The sequence below is a fragment of the Aplysia californica genome, unplaced genomic scaffold (genome assembly GCF_000002075.1).
Source record: "Aplysia californica isolate F4 #8 unplaced genomic scaffold, AplCal3.0 scaffold00010, whole genome shotgun sequence".
In the NCBI taxonomy this organism is placed as follows: domain Eukaryota; kingdom Metazoa; phylum Mollusca; class Gastropoda; order Aplysiida; family Aplysiidae; genus Aplysia; species Aplysia californica.
In genome coordinates this window covers 660,592-679,894 of record NW_004797280.1, presented here as the reverse complement: position 1 = coordinate 679,894, position 19,303 = coordinate 660,592, and the positions used below count along the sequence as shown (strand labels likewise).

General features: G+C 39.0%; 1 protein-coding gene across 1 annotated transcript in view; it reads left to right on the top strand.

Annotated features, from left to right (window-relative positions):
• LOC101846046 (reelin) overlaps positions 1-12,111 on the top strand; it is a 93,912-nt gene extending 81,801 nt beyond the window's left edge. The window contains exons 58-65 of the mRNA XM_013083040.2: positions 363-475; positions 1,008-1,444; positions 2,250-2,497; positions 2,797-2,948; positions 3,467-3,683; positions 6,028-6,142; positions 8,831-9,009; positions 11,339-12,111. Of these exons, the coding sequence (XP_012938494.2) occupies positions 363-475; positions 1,008-1,444; positions 2,250-2,497; positions 2,797-2,948; positions 3,467-3,683; positions 6,028-6,142; positions 8,831-9,009; positions 11,339-11,378 (1,501 nt within the window). The 3' untranslated portion in view covers positions 11,379-12,111. The remainder of the gene's footprint in view (positions 1-362; positions 476-1,007; positions 1,445-2,249; positions 2,498-2,796; positions 2,949-3,466; positions 3,684-6,027; positions 6,143-8,830; positions 9,010-11,338) is intronic.
• The last annotated feature ends 7,192 nt before the right edge of the window (positions 12,112-19,303 follow it).

Sequence of the window (19,303 nt, the reverse complement as noted above, 5' to 3'; positions counted from 1 at the left end):
TTATGCTGTCATAGTATGAATGTTTGCTTATGTGTTAGTATTAATCTAAAGAGTGTACGTTTGTATGTTCATTTACTTGTGTTTTGTGTTGAGATGAAAGTATGGCCTAAAATTGTTTTGTACATGAGTGGGCACTGAAGAAATTATTTTCATTATTATTATTATTATTATTATCATTATTATTATTATTATTATTATTATTATTATTATTATTATTATCATCATCATTATTATCATAAATTAGATTATTCCCAAGCCAAAGTCCCATAAGTTACTTCAGAAGCCTGGGAGCTACCATTCTATTCTATAGCACTTTTTTATCTTCATTTCTCCACTGGTGTGGGCTTTGTGCCATTTTTCAGATTTATCCAGTACACCGCCTACATGTGGAGCAAAGGAACCCAACCTGCTGTGTGCTTGAGGCCTCCAGATCACAAAGTCCAGAATGTCTACCTTCAGTATTCTGTGGATGGAGGTGTGTATGTCTCTTTCAAGATTGGCCGAGTACTGGGGATATATTTATTAAGATTTTTTTTCTTCCCCTTATGCAGAGACTGTCCCTTAAGGCAAATGCAGTGTGGTGTTCTTCTTTCTGTTAAAGATGTCTTGCTATAAATTTATTAACAGAATAGTGTGTTTTTATGTTTTCATATTCATGTTCAGTTGTGATCTGCGTCAACAGGTAAAATGCCTTGATGTTCTATGGTGCCCATATTGATTTCTTCTATATCCTCTTAAAATAATAATAATAATAACAATGGTATTTATATATAGTGTATTATATCCATGCTCTGTTGCCTTTACAGTTTACAGCTGTCATTTCCAGTACCTCAGCAGATCCGAGAACTAGAACACCCAGAAACATTCTCGGCTTCCCAGGAAGCATACAAAACTAGCAACTGATTAAGAGCTCAGACACTAACAAACTGCCATCATGCTTTTCCATACATGATTCAACATGAGAGAGAGTTAATTTTTTTCCTTTTTTTTCTGTTTAAAACTTGAAGGCATTAGATGGCACACCATCCATGCTCTGTCACCGCGACGCTACTGGCCGGCTCTACGTGACTACATCACACTTCCCGTCGGAGCCCGCACCAACAGCACTTTGGTACGCTGGGTCCAGGCAGACGCCCCGGTCGGCACCAGCCCTCGCGTCCACTGGGCCATCGACGACGTCTACATCGGAGGGTGGGAGGTGAACCCCAGCGAGTACTTCCAGCCATTTGACGGAGGCGACATCACGAAGGATGATCCGTCTGCTTATGAGTTCAGTCCCCACGGCGTCGTTGAGGGGGATGATGGGGAGTGTGAGAGGCTCAAAGACCAAGGAGCAGCCATGGTGTGGAGGGCTGAAGAGGGGAACAAAGAGAAACCTAAGGGCACCCAGAAGTTCACCACCAATCAGATGATTGTACAGAGGGGTTACATGCTGCAGTTCAAGGTACGGACTTTGGTGTTGCTATGTTGTCTAAGTTAATGAAATACAGCTGACACTTTCAGATTCTAAAGAGTTGTTTGCAAACTGAACTGGTACCTATTTCTTTATGGAGTATGATTAATTGTTTGTTTCATAAAAGGAGATCAGTTGTGTTTGTGTGTCCAAGTGCTTTTCTTGTGTAGTAAAACTGAATAGACTTCTTTTATTTACTGTACTTTATTTTTTCCTTCCACTGGTAGAGATGAGTGTCAGTTTCTTCAGTTTATTGAATACTTTTCAATATTGATTTCTAGAATTTAGGCACACTTCCTCTAAGAATACTGAATGTTGTTGTTTGACATTTTTTGTTGAATTTTTGCTTTTTGGCTCAACACCTTTGACATCCAATTGAGAACACATTTCTGAAAAAGGTTGATTAAATAAACAAAAATGTAAAATTTCAGTTTCCACAAACTGTCAAGCTGTGGAAATACCCAAACTTTGGCAGCCATTTTCTTGCTCATTCTGCCTCTGAAACCAGGCGACCCCCACCTCCTTCTATCGCAAATATCTCGACTTGTATTTAAGATAAATGGATATTTTTTCATCTAAAATTTCACAAATAAACAAGCTTTTTAAGATGATACCAAAAACTCCATATGCCCGAAAACTGACGAGCTCTTGATTCCACAATTCCAAAGCGTCATAAGATAAGATAAGATAATACTTTATTGTCCTAGAAGGAAATTTTTCTTGGCTGTACAGGGTCGTAAAACCACATGCAGGTAGACATGATAAATATTCTTTCCAATCTCTCCAACACCCACAGATCATCATGGGCTGCGACCGGTTCCTGGATGTGTGTAATGTGCCAGACAGTGCGGCGGTGAGACTGGAGTATCGCCGGAACCCGCGCCTGGAGAAGTGGGAGCCCGTGCAGACCACATGCCTCCCCGGCAGCCAGAACGGAGGCCTGTGTAACCCACACTTCCACCACCGAGACAGCCAGTACACCGTCTCGCAGGTCCCCTCCTGGACCAGGGTCACAATACCATTGGCTGAGAACACTTTCTCTGCGTGAGATTCTATTTTTATTTCTATGGTGATGGTGTTATGTACTAAGAATTTTAATCCAATATGTTCTTAATTACACCCCCCACAAAAGGTATATGCCATCATTGAATAGACTGGGGGGTTAAATTTTTTTTACAATGAGGTTGATCTTGTTTCTCTTTTTATTTTTCCAATTTGAGTATAATTCTACTTATATTTTGCATTGATTTAAAGGTCCTCAAATCAAAAGAAAAATTGTGACATTATGCTATTTTGTTTGCCTGACTTTACATTAATGTCTGGCGGGGGTTTTTTCCATTTAGATCCACCCAGTTCCGCTGGGTCCAGGACGGCAAGAACGGCAGTGTGACATGGGCTCTGGACGACATCTTTGTGGGAGAACAGTGCCCAGACATGTGCCGAGGGAGAGGAGACTGCCGTGACGGAAAATGTATCTGTGATGACGGCTACTACAGTAAGTGACTACTTGTGTGTGTTCAGTTGTTTGAACCACAGGAGAAGTTCTGAAACTGCATTTTCTTCCCGTATACATTTAATGATAATAATAATATAATAATAAATACTAATAAAGATCACTTCTATAGCGCCCATTCCCTGGTGGCTCTAGGCTCGTCAAAATAGAATAAGATCACAACTACACATTGAGCAAAGCATCCCTTTCACTTAGTTTGATACCCTCTCTGCAAGATAAGTTATTTGAGTTTCGCTGTACAGTCAATTGTAGGCCTTCCAAGGCTCTTTGGTTGTGTTTAGGGATCAATGACAGCAACAACAGAAATAGTTTAGTCCTTATACGTTTTAAACATTTTATCAGTTTTATCTGTTGTGAAGTCATGGTCATACAACAAAAAAAGCATTATGAAATATAAATTACGCAAAATAAGCTTGCTGAGCTGAATGATTGACAGTCACAGTGACCGTGTTAAACTTGATTTCATCATTGACTTTAATTCTACAATTTCTCTCTTCTAGGCCCTGCCTGTATTCCAAACCCATCAAAACTGCTCAAGAGACTTTTTGACTCATTTGAGGGGAGAATTTCTAACACTTACTGGCAGACAGTGACGGGTGGAGACATAGGCTTTGGCTGTGGAGCCCTTCTCCCATACGCCCACGGTAAGACGCTCTACTTCAACGGCTGCGGTGAGCGGCAAGCTGTCACAGCTGAGATGGACACAACCAATGCCATGTAAGTAGCAACAACCACATTGTGACAAATTCACATGTGTCAAGACGTGAGGGAATCAGGCGCTCATCAATTTTTGCACATGTGGAGTTATTGATAACATCTGAAAGCTTATTCATTTGCCTTGCTTTCAGTGAAAAAAATATTGATCTAGAGTGAATAGAAGTCAAGATATTTGCGATTGAAGAAGGTGGGGTAGCCTGGTTTCAGTGGTATAATTAATGAAAAAATGGCTTCCAAAGTTTGGTAACTTCAATAGCTTAAAAGTCCTTGAAAACTGAAGATTACTTGTTTTGTGCCTTTAAACAAGGTTTTTCAGTAAAATTCACATGGAAATGTGTTTTCATATGAACATAAAAGGTGTTTAGCCAAAAAACAAAATTCAATAGAAATTGCCAAATTTGTGGAAAATGCCCTTTTTCTTTGATTTCACCATTTTTACGAGCGCAGCTGATTTCACCACAATACCTCACACATCGTCATGGTGCTGCCAATATGGCCTTACTCACTTTTTTGCACTTTTAACATAATCGAGATTTTGAGATAATTGAGAAAACTGGATTTGTTATTTTACAATACTTTTTGCATTAAAAATGAAAATGTCTAAATTTAGGATAACGACTAAACACTTTTGAAAAATTTTAATACTAAATGATGCACAATGAAGAGGGGGAATTATAAAATGGTGACATTCCATTATTGCGTAAGTCCAACCGTACACGAAACTATTCATGTCTGTTATATTGTTATACATGAAGTGATGATGTAGATCTAGTTCAGGTCTGCACGAACACCAAAAACATTACACGCATCATGAATAACTCTTTTCGTTCTTTGATGGGGGTCTTGATGAAAAGTTTCAATACAGATGCAGTCCTTTTGAGTATCGAATTTTAAAATTGTTATGCCTGGCTTGAGCATAGAACGTCAGTAGAGATACAAACGAGATACACCGGCTACTGATAAATATTACTATGATAAGCTAATCTTGGCAGATTTATATATGTGATAAATTGTGCACTGGATTGTGGATTCAAATTTTACCCTATGCTAGGCTCTACACAGCAACATAATTTGTTCGGCAAACAATACGTTATCTAGATAATAGACGACACAGGCGAGCATTTGAACAAATTGGCCCTTTTACACATTGTGTGCTTGGTAGAGTCAAAGATAGTACAAGACAAGATGGGCCACTTCTCTCTTTGAGCCAATTAAAAAAGTGTCCTCAAAATTTGGTGGCGCCCTCTTCACAAAAGCGCACTCTTTGTGAACAGAGTTACCCTACTTGAGTTTTAAAAAATCAAAGTGAAACTAGCAAGTTTTGGGATAAATTTCGGAAGAACGCTTTTTTAAAATGATTACGCTGACAAAAAACCTCTTCCGGAGGAAAAGGAGATGGTTTTCTTCGTTTAATTTGACTTTAGAATGAAGGGCGAGAGGTCATTAAAATTCTAAAAAACCTAAAACTCCGCACTGAACATACCCGAACTGCTGATGAACAGCAGTCGATCTGCGCACGCAAGGAGGTGCTATTCCTATTCTTCTTCTGGAAAAACGAAAGAGAGCTTCAAAACAGACTGCAGCGCCATCTAAAGCAAAGAGCATACTTCCTGCGGACACTTTTTAGGCTGAGTGGCCCATCTTGTCTTGTACTATCTTTGGTAGAGTTCAGTGTAATTTCCGGGAGTTTTCCAGCATAACTTCAGAATCCAAGAAATGATCGAAAATGCTTCTCATTTGAAACCAAACTAATTTTGGTTGAGAAAGTCGAGTACATTATAGCCTACATTACTTGCTCAATGCTTGTAGTTATCTACCCCAAAACCTCATGTATATGAACACTCGTATTCAACTAAATTGAAGGCCAGGCCGGACAACTCCGTTGAACCAAGTTCCACTGTATACTATATATCATGTATTTATATCTATTTCAAAAATTTTCTTGGTGAAAACATTCCTTGTCCCTGAAAAACGTATTGTACCTATAGTAGGTAAGATTCCTTAACCCTATCCGTACGCCTTGGGGTCATTTTGTACCCCCGAGGTTGCATTCTTCACATTTAAGAATAGTTCTAGTGCAAAAATCTCTTTGAAACTTTTAGTATTTCTCTAAAAATCATTTTGACAGACTGCTATGCAAAGCGTACGGATCGGATTAACGAGTAAATTTCCTCTTTGGAAAGTGGTGGCTCAGAGTTCCCCTCGTCGTATGGATACGATAGTAAAACGTGATGTACGGATACGGTTAATTAATGTTTTAGGATTTTTGTGTGTGTTACTTGTCAAGTGATTTAACTTACTATTACTTGATGAATTTCTCATACTCGTACTGTATCTATTTCAGAAAAATTATCTTTGTAATCCAAATTGGCTGCTCTGCTCAGACTGACAACTGCAATGTCAAGCTAGGGGATGGACCAAAGTACCGGGGTGTTTTGTTGCAGTACAGCAAAAACAAGGTGAGAACACTATAGGGGGGTTGTTTCTAGAGATTTTTTGTTTTATTTACTCGAGATAAACTATGAATGGGAAATCTAAGGGGAAAAAATACTGTCTCAAGAAGAGGATGTTACGTTATTCTTGATTCATGCACTTTTGCTTTAATAACAGTACAGAACTTACCAACCAAATGTTGCTTCATGATACAGTGGAGTCCACTTAAAACGAGTCCTGAAATAACAAGAAGTCTGTTATAAAGACCCTATTCCAACACCCCTTTTTTTCCCTTCTTTATCTTTGTTAATAAAATACAATGTACTGCTTTTGCGCAATCAGATAGTCACGCGAGAAGGTTATAACGGAATATTGCTGCTGCTGTGCACAGCGCACAGACCAATTAAACATATAAAACCTCGCCAGTTGAGAAAGTTGTTGGTGATCCAGCGAAACAAAGAATGGAGAGCCCACACGAACCAACAATGAAGGCCGGAGCGAATGAGTGGGGAGGGTGTGGCATGCGCAAACAAGCAGAACGCATGGCGTGATAGGCCAGCCAAGTCTAGATTATCTAGGCATACCGTGCCTCTCACTTCTCTGGTGCGGGATGGAGAGGTCACAATGCTGTGATAGATGGAGTGAATGTGTGACGTGCGCAAGCAGACGCAACGTACCACAGGGTGTGGTGGGGTGGGGGACAACACAACGGGCGAGTTAGCCTAGAGCCAGATCCCGTTCTCTCTGATCGCCAACACCGAGTTGTCAACACTGCTAGTGCTAGAGAAAGAAACCTGATTCGATTTTTGATCAAGTAAGACCTAGAGATCATTTTGAACAAAATGATCATCAGAGGAAATACAAAAAGGAATAAACAGAACTCCAAACTCATAGATTAGGCCTACTTTACTATTTCCCTTGAATTTATTACTGGATCCCTTATAACCAGAATCCTGCTATAACGGACATTTCGCACCAGTCCTGTCCCTCTTGTTATAACAGGATTCCACTGTAGGCCCTACTTGTTTTCAACTTGGTCATGTATAAAGGAGTAGTTAGCTTTCTCCGTCTGTTCATTAACCTGAAGGTATGAAAAGAAAATAATTTCTTTCCAGTGTCAGTTTTTTATACTATTGTAGACGTTCTCTCTGTTCTATAGAATGCATGATTGCATTGTATTAGAGAATTTTCTCCTTTTTTCTCTTGCTTTTTTTTTTTTTAATTCATTTTTAATTTCCAGTTTGAATGCTATATCATTTTTGCTTGTTTGTATCTCAACATTAAGTGTTCTTGGTTTTTATAGTAGAAAACCTCCATCCAAACTTTAGGTGCTGGAATATGAGGACGTTCAACAAGTTCTGTTTGTGATGTAATTACAAGCATCAGACTTCTATCATGTTTATAATCTTAGGAAGAGTTTATTAATGTAAGAATATTTCAACAGGAATTCGAAGGAAATAGAATTGAAACGCAGCCAACTGTTTTGTTAAAGCTATTGCAGTAGAGTCTGCTAAAAGTAAAACCAAACATGATAAATCCGAAAACAATGGTAAACCAAAAGAAATGAAATCCCCATTTTTTTTTCTCTTCTATTTGTGCAACCTCTCTAAACCGAAACCTCACTAAATGAAAGAAACCCTGAAGATCTCGTAGAAGTCTGTTTAAGCGGGACTCACTGTATTTCTTTGGGGCGAGCTTAAATTTAACCCTTTGAACACGTTAGGCAGGCAAACCAGCCAGGGCAACATTTTGATGTATACCGTAAGGCCGTTTCACCAGGACACGGACTACCCTGAGCATGATGAGTTGTGTAGTCCGTCAAAAGTGCTGTCTTTATTTCTTGTTTGTCATCTTACAATATTTCCACCTTTGGATAAGGTAAACAAGGGGGTGAACAGATGTGCTTATTTCTCCAAGTTTTTCCCCTCTGTCTTTTTGTGTATGTGCCCCCTAAACAGTGTGAAAAAATTTGCAAAAAATGTCCAGGGATAGAGATTTGAGAAAAATTTCAAGATTTAGAGCTCAAAGGGTTAATGTCATGTGACCCCCCAATGACTGCTACTTACAATACAATTACTATCATCTGTGAATTCTGAAGGATATCACTCTCTTGTTTGCATTTCGGTCTGTCTGCCCCACCCACTGACGTAGTTGTTTCCGGTACCTTTATCTTCTTTTCCCATATCCTCTTAAGTCATGTTCTTCTTATCATTCCTAAGCATTGTGGTGATGAAACTTCTCAGACCCCCCCCAGGGTGGTGCTTCTGAGTGAAGTGTCTTTAGGCCATTCCCAAATTACCAAAGGGTGGGAACATTAACATCTTGAGTTCTTATGCACAGTAGAATTGTAAATGGGTTGATTCATCAATGTCATGCTCATGACTGTGCCTGAACTGCAACAGGGAACTGCTGCTTTTTCTTTCCTAATCCTTTCTATCGTCATTTTCCTCTACTTCTTTTGATTGTTTGTCATACTCTTGTGACCCGCTATTTCCGGGGTGCCTTGATAGCCGAAACAAACTTTGTGCTGTTTAAGCTAGAGAGGTGAGCAGAGTAAGCCTGATTCCCTGTAAGGACTTTTCTGTTGACATCCACCCCTTGGTGCTCATATGACCTTATGCAGTAGCAAGTGCCGTAAAACCTCTACTAAAACAAAACAAAACTTCTCACAAGTGTAAAAAATGATGAAAATATTCGACTTTCACATCCTGCAGGGTTCAGAGTGGCATGTGATTGCACAACATGATCCAGTTGACTTCCTGCGGCCAAAGCGAGCAGCATACGATGTCCCCCAGGGAGCCAAAGATGTGGGGATTCAGTTCAGATGGTGGCAGCCGAGTCATGATGGAAAAGGATTTGACCAGTGGGCTATTGACCACGTGGAAATTATCTCGTAAGACAATTTATTGCAAATCTCACAGGCTGAGTTCTTTGAATATTTTGTACAATGGTCTCTGTCTAAGAATACACTGCGTAAAAAGCTGGACCACTGAAGACAAGAGTCCCTTTTAATGCGTTACATCATTTTTTTTCTATAATTTATTGGCTTAAAAACATGTTCTAAAAATGAAAGTCCCCTAAAAAACTCTGTTTGAAAGACGAAACATCTTGCTTAAAAGAGTAGTGATATGACCGCAAAAGCAACGAGGCCCTCTTCAAGTGTGAGACATGCACACTGTTACTGTATTAAGTGTAATGTTGCCAAGTTCAGTAAAATACTGTGGGAGGTTTGTTGTAGAGGATGGAAGGAGTGGACAAAGCAGTATGATTGGAAGACAACAAGACGTTCTCACACCCTCCCTTCATTTATTGTTTCACACAGCACTACCCACTTTCAAGCACATCAGCCTATGGATAGACACAAAAGTCAAAATGCAATGCTATAGCCCTGTTTTGGAAGCTCATTTTTATTGCAGACGGAAACAGTGTCACAGTGAGGAGAAGATCTGTGTTTCGGGGCTGTGGCCTAGTTGATGGCTAAGTCTATGAACCTGAGAACTACCACAGCTGATCAGTCTATTTTAGAGAATTTTTTATTGGCTCAGGTACATTGGTACATATATATGTCTGTTCCTCTCGATGGTTTAAAAAACCAAGGCACCAGTTCTCAAGATGATATAAAGGTTACCTCAAAAACTCTGTTCAAGCTGAGGAAAAGGTAACCTAAGCATCTTCCTTAGCTTATATATTACAAAAGCAGAGACCCTCTTCAGATCGTTGGGTTCCTATATTTCAGCTAAGAATAAATTAGGGGTTACAGTACCCAGAAAGCTAACCGGCAAGAGCTATGTGATGCCATTGAGATAGGCCGATAAACTTGGTCCAAGAAAAAAATGTGCTTTTTTTTGTCTACTGATAACCACTTTCTTGGGCAGAGACCACTGTGTATAGTATATTATGTAGCGTTGTTAATACAATTAGGTCTTACACTTGCCTACATTGCATTTTAATGAAAATTACGATCTGCTCTCCCTGAAGGTTAGTGCCTGCTTTGAGAAAAAAAAATAAGATCCATTGCTTTTTTTCGCTTAAACATTTTTTTATGGATCATCTACACAGAGTTTACTTTTTGTGTCTTTTCATTATGCTCAACAGATATGGACAATGGACAGAGATTGTTGAAATTGAAAGCTAACAGTCCTGTTTTCATAAGGCATTGTGGCAATCACATTTACAAATGATATTATTAGTATACATAAATATAATAATATATTTTTCATTGTCACTAAAGAAATGATTCAATGCTATACTGTAAAACTTAGATATAACGAAGTCATCAGGTCTCACCTTCAATTCTGTTGAATCCGAGTGTTTGTTATAGCAATGAGAGCACCAAGTTGCATTGCAATGTAGGACCTACTACCATACAGCAACATTTGTTTCCACAGACCAGTACGCAAGTCATGTGTTGATCTAGATGTATGTCTAAGCTAGCCTTCCATAGTTCAGTTGCTGGGGGGAAGAGGAGGGGAATTGGGGAATATCATATTTGTGACGTATATATAATGTATTATAATAATGTATCTCTGCTGATCTTCCACGCCCAGAACACTTTTGACATGCAATAAGTCAATAACAGTCACATGTGTGTATGTGCTGGCCACCCGTAGGGCCTCTCCCGACCCCGGCACACGCTAACTAAGACACATCATGTTTTACGAACATGTCAATACTGCATATGTTGGTGGGAAAGAAGGCTTCTGATTGGCCGCATGCAATGTACGCAACAGGCTAGGCTAAACGTGTCATGATGGTGTGATCGATGGTCTCTTGGAATAGAGTAGAGATAAACCTCGTCACAAGAAAAATGAGCAAAGCCACATCAGCGGGGGACTGTTTGCCTTGCAAGCAACTTCGTTTAATTGGAGTTCACTCATTTATGTGTTCGTTGAATCAAAGTTATTTTGTTGATTTTAATAAATAGGAAAAAAATGGTGATTCCTTTCGTTATGAGCAAAGCCACATCAGCGGGGGACTGTTTGCCTTGCAAGCAACTTCATTTAATTGGAGTTCACTCATTTATTTATGTGTTCGTTGAATCAAAGTTATTTTGTTGATTTTAATGAATAGGATTAGGAAAAAAATGGTGACTCCTTTCGTTGAACCCACCGACTTTCCTTTGAAACTGGGTTCATTGTGTTCACTGTAAAAGTGATGAAATGTTCTAATCGTAGTAGCCTACTTATCTGTTCATGGAGTGGTTTTTTTTTCTCTGTTTCCAGGGGCCGCAGGAATTACAGACGAGGAAGATGGAAGGGCTAAGGACTGAAGCTATACTTTCTGTTCTCGTGTTACTACTGTACTTTGATTGTTTCTTTGATTGTATAAAAGTATTGACTTGATATTCTTTTGCAATGTCATAAAAGTTACAGAATTGTTCAGAATTAACGACGTGTGATAAACAAAATCATAGAAGAAAGTAATGTTTGGAAAACATTTCTTCTCATCATGTCTATATATATATATAGATGTAAAGATGACAATATTGCATTGCTGTCTTTCACTGGTGTAAAACCAATTCTTACACTTACACTGCTGATTTGTTTCAAATATGTGAACTAAAACATAATAAGTCTAACTTTAATTTTGTGAACAGGACTACTTAAATTTTTGCTGGAACATTGCTGAGAGTAATAATTATTTAAGTGTACTTGTATATATATAAAATTATGTTGCAGAACTATTTGGACTTGCTCAGCTGGTTAAATAACAAGAACAAAAATTATTCATATATATATTAGACCATGTCTTTTGCCAGCGTGCCTCTGCTTATAGTTATAGGCCTTACTGAACTCAACTGTATTTCATCTATGAAGCAAATAACATTAAGAAATGAGAAATGTGTAAGTAAAATGTGAATGGGTTCCTTCATGTACATGATGACGATGTATGTAGCAATAGTACTTCGTCTTTTTGCTGACTTGTTTGTTCTCAAAATTAAGCTAAGCCTATGTCAATGTGTTGTTTGGTCTCTAATACAACTGTTTTCCAAGCATTTTGTTTGTGCGTTCAACTCCATTTTGATAGTTACCACTGCCCTGCCGTAAGCTGACAAAACGCCTTTTTTTCATTTCTGGCACCAATTTTTTTCATTTGCTAAATCGAAAGTCAGCTGCCCTATTTATTTGAAAAAATCAAAGTGAAACTGTGACTAGTTTTTTAATAAATTAGAATTCAAAATTTGGAAGAACGCTTTTATTAAGTAGTTACGTTGACAAAGAACCTCTTTATATATCTCAAACTACTGTGACTGAATTTTTAAAAAGACGTTTTATCAGCTAACGCCCACGGCAGAGCTCAGACTGAGAAAAGGGACACATATATACTGGTCACTGGAAGCCACTGACTGAAAATTTTGTTCCAATACCAAAGTGCATCCAGCCAGCTTCCTCTTCCACCCCCCCCCTGCACAAACAGTAGGCCTACTAATAGTAATAATATGACATGATATTACAAAACATAGGAGGAGCAATTTGTTTCTTCATTAGCTAATTTTTTTTTCGGCCTTCTTGTCTGCTTAGTTTAGGATTTTGTCCATACCAAAGTACCTCCGGCTATCCGCCTTCCTCCCTTCCCTTGACTAATGGTATGTCTCATGACAAAAGTGCTGCTTCATTTACTTTTATTTTTCTTTCTTATCCATTTGTCTTTGGATTTTATCGATGGTTGGACCAATGTCGCTGACATAGGGGAGCAGATCTGTCTGATTAATAATTAAAAGCATTAACACAGCACGGAATCCTGCTCTACAGCAAGATCAATGCGGTTTACACTGTTATTCCCCCAGCAGACCATAGAACACTCAGAAACATTCTCAGCTTCCCGGGAAGCATACAGTGCAAGCAGCTGATAAAACGCTCAATAAACACTAACAATAACAACAAACCTGGGTAAAGTGAGGAAAAGTTGTGTAAAGTGCCTTTCCCAAGGACACAATGTCAGAGTCAGATCCCTGACGGGATTCAAACCCATGGCCTTACTACTACAGTTGCGAGTCTAAGAGCCTAACCACTAGGCCACCGACGCCACATTACCATCTGAACGAGATGCATTTTTAAAATGCAAGTACGACTGGGATTTACTTTGTATTCCAAGTTATATCTAAGCCTGCTGTGGCCAAAACTATGTTATTATAAAAGGATAAGCGGGGCCCCACTAAACATAACTGTAGTCAAAGGATTAGAGGTGTTACAAGAGAGTAACAAACATTTTAAAAAAGAAGGGGAGATAAGGTTGATAGATGTTCGATAGGAAAGAAGGAGCAAACCACATCAGAGCACCCGCCAACCACCAACTCAGACTGCTATGCAATGCGTACGGATCGGATTAACGAGTAAATTTCCTCTTTGGAAGTGATGGCACAGAGTTCCCCACATCGTATGGATACACAATAGAAAACCACAAGGTAGGGATAGGGTTAACATTCCGGTTTCACCTCCGGTAAAACAGCCAAGTGGGTGGAGAGCCTCAGAAAATTCCCCACACAGTGGAGTCTGCTTAATTATCCAAATCTGAGGAACAGCCGAATTTTCTTCAACTTAGCAGGATGTTCACTTTAAAGAGGTTGCTCAAATAGAAAGAAAAATAAATCAGGGATATTACATGTATTTTCTTTCGGTCGGAAGCTGTTTTTGGATTGACTGTGTCCAGTTTAAGTGGCCTTCGCAAAGTACTAGATAAAACTAGAATTCTCAATTGGGGATTTCAACCAGGGTCATCCACACAATAAGTAACCCAGCATGAGAAGAACTGAGCCATCTTTGCACTTTGAAAGCGTCTAGCCAGTTAGTTAAATCATGGGTGACCTTATTTAGGCCACATATGGCCTAAATAAGCTAAACCCCCCTCCTTTACCTTATTTAGGCCACAGGTGGCCTAAATAAGCTAAACCCCCCTCCCTTACCTTATTTAGGCCACGCCTGTGGCCTAAATAAGCTAAACCCCCCTCCCTTACCTTATTTAGGCCACACCTTTATACAAAGTCACAGAAATATTCCTTTTGTGCTTATTGAGGAACAGTGCAGGATAATTGGACAAAATGGGTAGAATCTTTATTGCTAATGGTCATATTTAGACAAATCCTATATCATTGTCTTTTTTTTTCTTAACTGCTCATCGTTATTAAAGAGTAAGCCAACTAGGTAGTAATTTCGGATTCCTAATACTAATATTATGGGCATTCTTAAAATTTTAAAACTTGTTTTTAGCGCTTTTCTCAACGTAAAACGGATTCCGTAAAAAAACAATGACCATATCTTTCTTTTTCAAAGTATTGTGCATATTATATTTGTGTGAAACTATATATTCTATGCTTTCATGTACATGAAAAAAGCTAATAAAGGCAAGCAAAATGTTCTTCAGAGACACAGATCTAGTAGTAGGCCCACTGAATTTTTTTTATAAACCGGGAAAGATGACCTGAAGATAACAAAATTATTTTATGATCTTCACTTGCACTTGCAACCTTTTGGATAAATTATAGTCTACCTCATTGTCTTTTTTTTCCATCATTTTTCTTCACTATTCATGACAACTGGCATGTATTGTTTTCAGTTATTATCAAGAAAGTGGATAGGCGGACTACGGGGTCTATCTAGCCAAAAGGATAGGTGGACCCCGGGATCTACCTAACAAAATGTTAGGTTTTAGGATGTGAACCCCGGAGTGAGCGTAGTGAAATAAGTAGTAGATCTAGGTTTAACTAAGGATCGGTGGACCCCGGGGTCAACATAGTGAAATAAGTAGATCTCAGTTTATTTTATAGTAGGACTGGCGGAGCCCGTGGTCAATGTAGTGAAATTATAAGTAGATATAGGTTTAATTAAGGATTGGTGGACCCCGGGGTCAATGTAGTGAAATCAGTAGATCTAGGTTTAATTAAGGATTGGTGGACCCTGGGGTCAATGTAGTGAAATAAGCACATGTAGATCTAGGTTTAATTTTAAGGATTGGTGGACCCTGGAGTCAACGTAGTGAAATAGGTAGGTTTAAGGTGGACCCCAGGGTCTACCTAACGAAATGCTAGTTAGGTTTTTAGAATAGGTGGAACCTGCGGGGTCACCGTAGTAAAATAAGTAGGTTTAATCTAGGTGTCCCGGGGGTCCACCAATCCTTAATTAAACCTTATTCCTCTACGGCTATGGTGACTCCGGGGTCCACCAATCCTTTTAAAATTAACCCTACTTATTTCACTACGCTGACCCCGGGGTCCACCAATCTTTAAAGAAACATACTTATTTCACTACGGTGACCCCGGGGTCCACCTGTCCTAAAACCTAGTATTTCGCTAGGTAGACCCCGGGGTCCACCTTAAACCTGCTTATTTATCACTACGTTGACCCCGGGGTCCACCAATCCTTACTTAAACCAAACCTTATTTCACTACGGTGACTCCGGGGTTTACATCCTAAAACCTAGTATTTCGCTTTGCAGACCCCGGAGTCCACCTATCCTCTTCAGGACTAAACTATTATCAATTTGCAATTTTCATTGATTAGCATATTTTTTTTTAAATATTGAATCAGAGATTCGCTTTCTAAAAAGTCCACTGCTAATGCTATTCTTTTCAAAGAAAATGGCACAATTTGATTTTATGACATGTTGAAAAAAAAGAGTTTTAAAAATATCCCGAAAACAACATAAAATGATGATATAGATCTCTCTCTCTCTCTCTCTCTCTCTCTCTCTCTCTCTCTCTATATATATATATATATATATATATATATATATATATATATGTGTGTGTGTGTGTATTTTATTATATGTATACTAAAAGACTGAGCAGAGGCTTACAATGTAAATTCTCTGCTCTACAAGTAGAGAAAATCTTAAGTTTGCGCAAAACAGATTTTAGAAAAAAAGTTGGATCTAATTATTCTAATAAAAGTAAAAGTGATTGTTATGCTGAGATTTGTTATTATTAACTCTGGAAATACAGTTACTTGCTGAATCTAAAAGTAACTAGAACTGTGCAATTCGTTTTATTTCAATTCCAAAGCCCAAAGGCATAGCAATAATAAGTTAGATCTAGATCTAGCAGTTGTAGGCTCTCTGGCTACTTCTAGCATAGGCCTGCTACTACTGATTCTAGACAGGGAATCTAGATCTTGCTATCGCCTGCACTATTTAAGTCAAATATATGGTAAAATAAAAACAAAACTGAATTTTTTGTCAGTCAGTACATCCCAATTGCCATAGCCGCACGTATTAATAGTTGAATAATGCGATACCGAAGCAACACGTTATCACAGTGTGCAGGGGAGAGCGAGGTGCTCGGTCGATTCGGTGGTTCGGCTTTTGTAGATCTATGCATTTTTTACGGAAAGCCCTATTACCTGGCCTATTACTAGATCTATTAGTGTTGTGAAAACTTCAACCTCTACAGCTCAGGCGTCAAAAGATGCTGGAAAATAATAATGCGTCCTGAAGTTTCATAATTTATTTTTATACAGCATAACACAGTACACAGCCAGTAGTTTTTATTTCACCGAGTTATAAAAATGGCCTTCGTATAAAAATTGCCTTGTTTTCAGAAGCAAATTTTAATAGTTCTAGTTCTACCGAATCGATTTTCAGGCGAATTCAACCATTTTGATGATCTTTGTTTTCCTTTTAAAAAGATGTAGATCTAGGCCTGTCGGATGTGGCAGTGTGATTAACACTGAGTTGTTTAGATCTAGATCTAGACCCATCAAAACACGAGGCTTCGTGGCCGATCACAAAAGTCTACGGGGCTTATCGAGGCCGATTCGCCCTGCTGCGAGCACATTCACTAAACTGCCTATAGATAGAATCTACTACCAAATATTCTCTACACGATCTTTGCTACTACTACTACTAGGCCTACTAGCCTACATGTACTACTACGAGACAGTAAGAGAGAGTGTCACTCAGACAAAGATAGTGTAACTTTGACTCAGCCACGTAGTGTACACACTTTTTATACCCCAAATTTAACCCGGAAGTCCATTCGGAGGATTTGACCTTTTCACTTGACCAAAGTGTGCCAAAATGGTAGCCTAGCTTTTGCCCCTCCATGAAGGAAAAATCTGGCCCTCATTCAAACCATTGGGATTGAGCAAAATTTTGCGTATTGTGCTTTGTTCTTTACAATATTCATTATGGTTATGATTTATAAGTTGTACACTGAGACAAAACCGTACTAAATGAGAAAGGTGCACCATTATGAAAGTGGAATGAACTCAGTTGCCTGAAAAGGGTAGTTTGAGCATGTGTGGCCTATATAAGCTAAACCCCCCCTCCCTTACCTTATTTAGGCCACAGTCCACTGTGGCCTGAATAAGCTAAACCCCCCTCCCTTACCTTATTTAGGCCACAGTCCACTGTGGCCTAAATAAGCTAAACCCCCCTCCCTTACCTTATTTAGGCCATATGTGGCCTAAATAAGCACTCCCTTAAATCATATATTATTTCTTTGTAGTTGTCGGCTACTTGTACTAAGTTGTACTTGTACAGTGGGTGTCGCATTCAACGAGGTTGCCGGGACAGGCTTGTTGTCCTCGTTGGATCCGACCTCTCGTTGAACGTGATTAAGGCTAAAGAAAAGAAAGGAGACAATTACTATATTATATTACACGATGTACCAATACCAGAAATTAAAACAGTTGTTCCCCCTGATGACGAAAATCTCAAACAGCATCAGTGTGTGTGTGTTTGAGCTGTGTTCTGACCGTCGTTTCTGCATTTTAAAATATTTTTTTCCAGAACACTTTTCGTGTGGAAACATACCCTCTCACATCTAGGCCTAGATTTACATAAAGTAAAGGCGGGAGCTTGGATTTCCTGATCGGGGTAAGAAAAGAAAATTGAACAAAATGAGGGTCTCGATCTAGACCTACCCATCCAATCCAGAGTTCATCCAGTTTCACACAGCCCGCATCGCGTTCCGACCCACCCCCTCCCATCCCTACCGAAGGCTAACCTTCGCCCATCCTCTTGGCTTTGGGGCCCATATTATTATTAGAATGCACACTAGATCTAGCAATACAATGTGTAAGGAATCGTGGATGAGCCTTGTGCTTCGCGTGAGATGGAGAGAAAGGAGAAAAATTCTTCGCCTTTCGGGCTGCTTATTGCTTCTATTCGGTTATCGCAACCTCATTGAAAGCGATTTTGGTGTTTGTAACCTCGTTAGAGCTGACGTACATTTACAAAGAGATATAGAGGAAAGAACCGGGGATTGAGGATTGCCTCGTTGGAGCCGACTTCTCGTTGAATCTGACCTCGTTGAATGCAACACCCACTGTACTTGTTCTACCGACAGCCAAGAATAGATTTCCTAGCCGTGTTTATTGTTAACACTTTTTTTTTTTAATTGGTTGTCTGAGTTATTGAAAGTCCATCCAATTTTCTCAACAACTTTCAGTAAAGCAACTGTGATAAATACCCAAAGAACTTGATAAACAGCAGGTATAAATGATTGACGAATGGGTGCAATCCTGATAAAGGACCTTGGAACTCCAGTAATCGTTATTATAGAATATATCTCAACCAAAAGGTGATATATCCAAGGCATCCAGGTAGGCCTACAATTTTATCAATCAAAGAGAAGAACCCGTACTTTCACTTTCAGTAACAAGCCTCAGCCTAAACACACTAAGTGCAAGTAGGACGCACTGTTCAAAAACCATCATTTTGGCATGAGGTTTCCTTGACTTTATCTTTAAATTTGCAGTCGGTTCTAAATGCATCCATCACTGTGAAATCCATGACTAATATTATAACAAATTTATAACAGAACAAGCTCAGACTCGGAGAGACCGAAGCCCACATGTAGCACAAGTAGGCCTACAAGTTGTAGTATGTCACAAAATTACATTTTTTGGTTCATCACTTTTTGTCCATCCCCCACACACACGCCAAGGTATTTTCAGGTCTGTGTTTCGAACAGAAAGAAATGAGAGTGAGAAAAAAGTGTAACGGAAGACAAGTAGTACCTTCAAAAGGTTGGCCATCCCCTTCAAACAACTTTTTCTTAAATCCTAAAGTTCCTTTTTTAAATGCTTACACATGAAGTTAGGTATCCTTACTTCTGGCAAAAAGCATGACTACTCACAAGTATCAGAATCAGAGTGAGACAGAAAAAAACACCTAGTGTAGTGATAGAGCACTCAAACTCAAAGACCCATAGGTAAAAAAATATTGACATCAAGTAACAAAAAAAAATA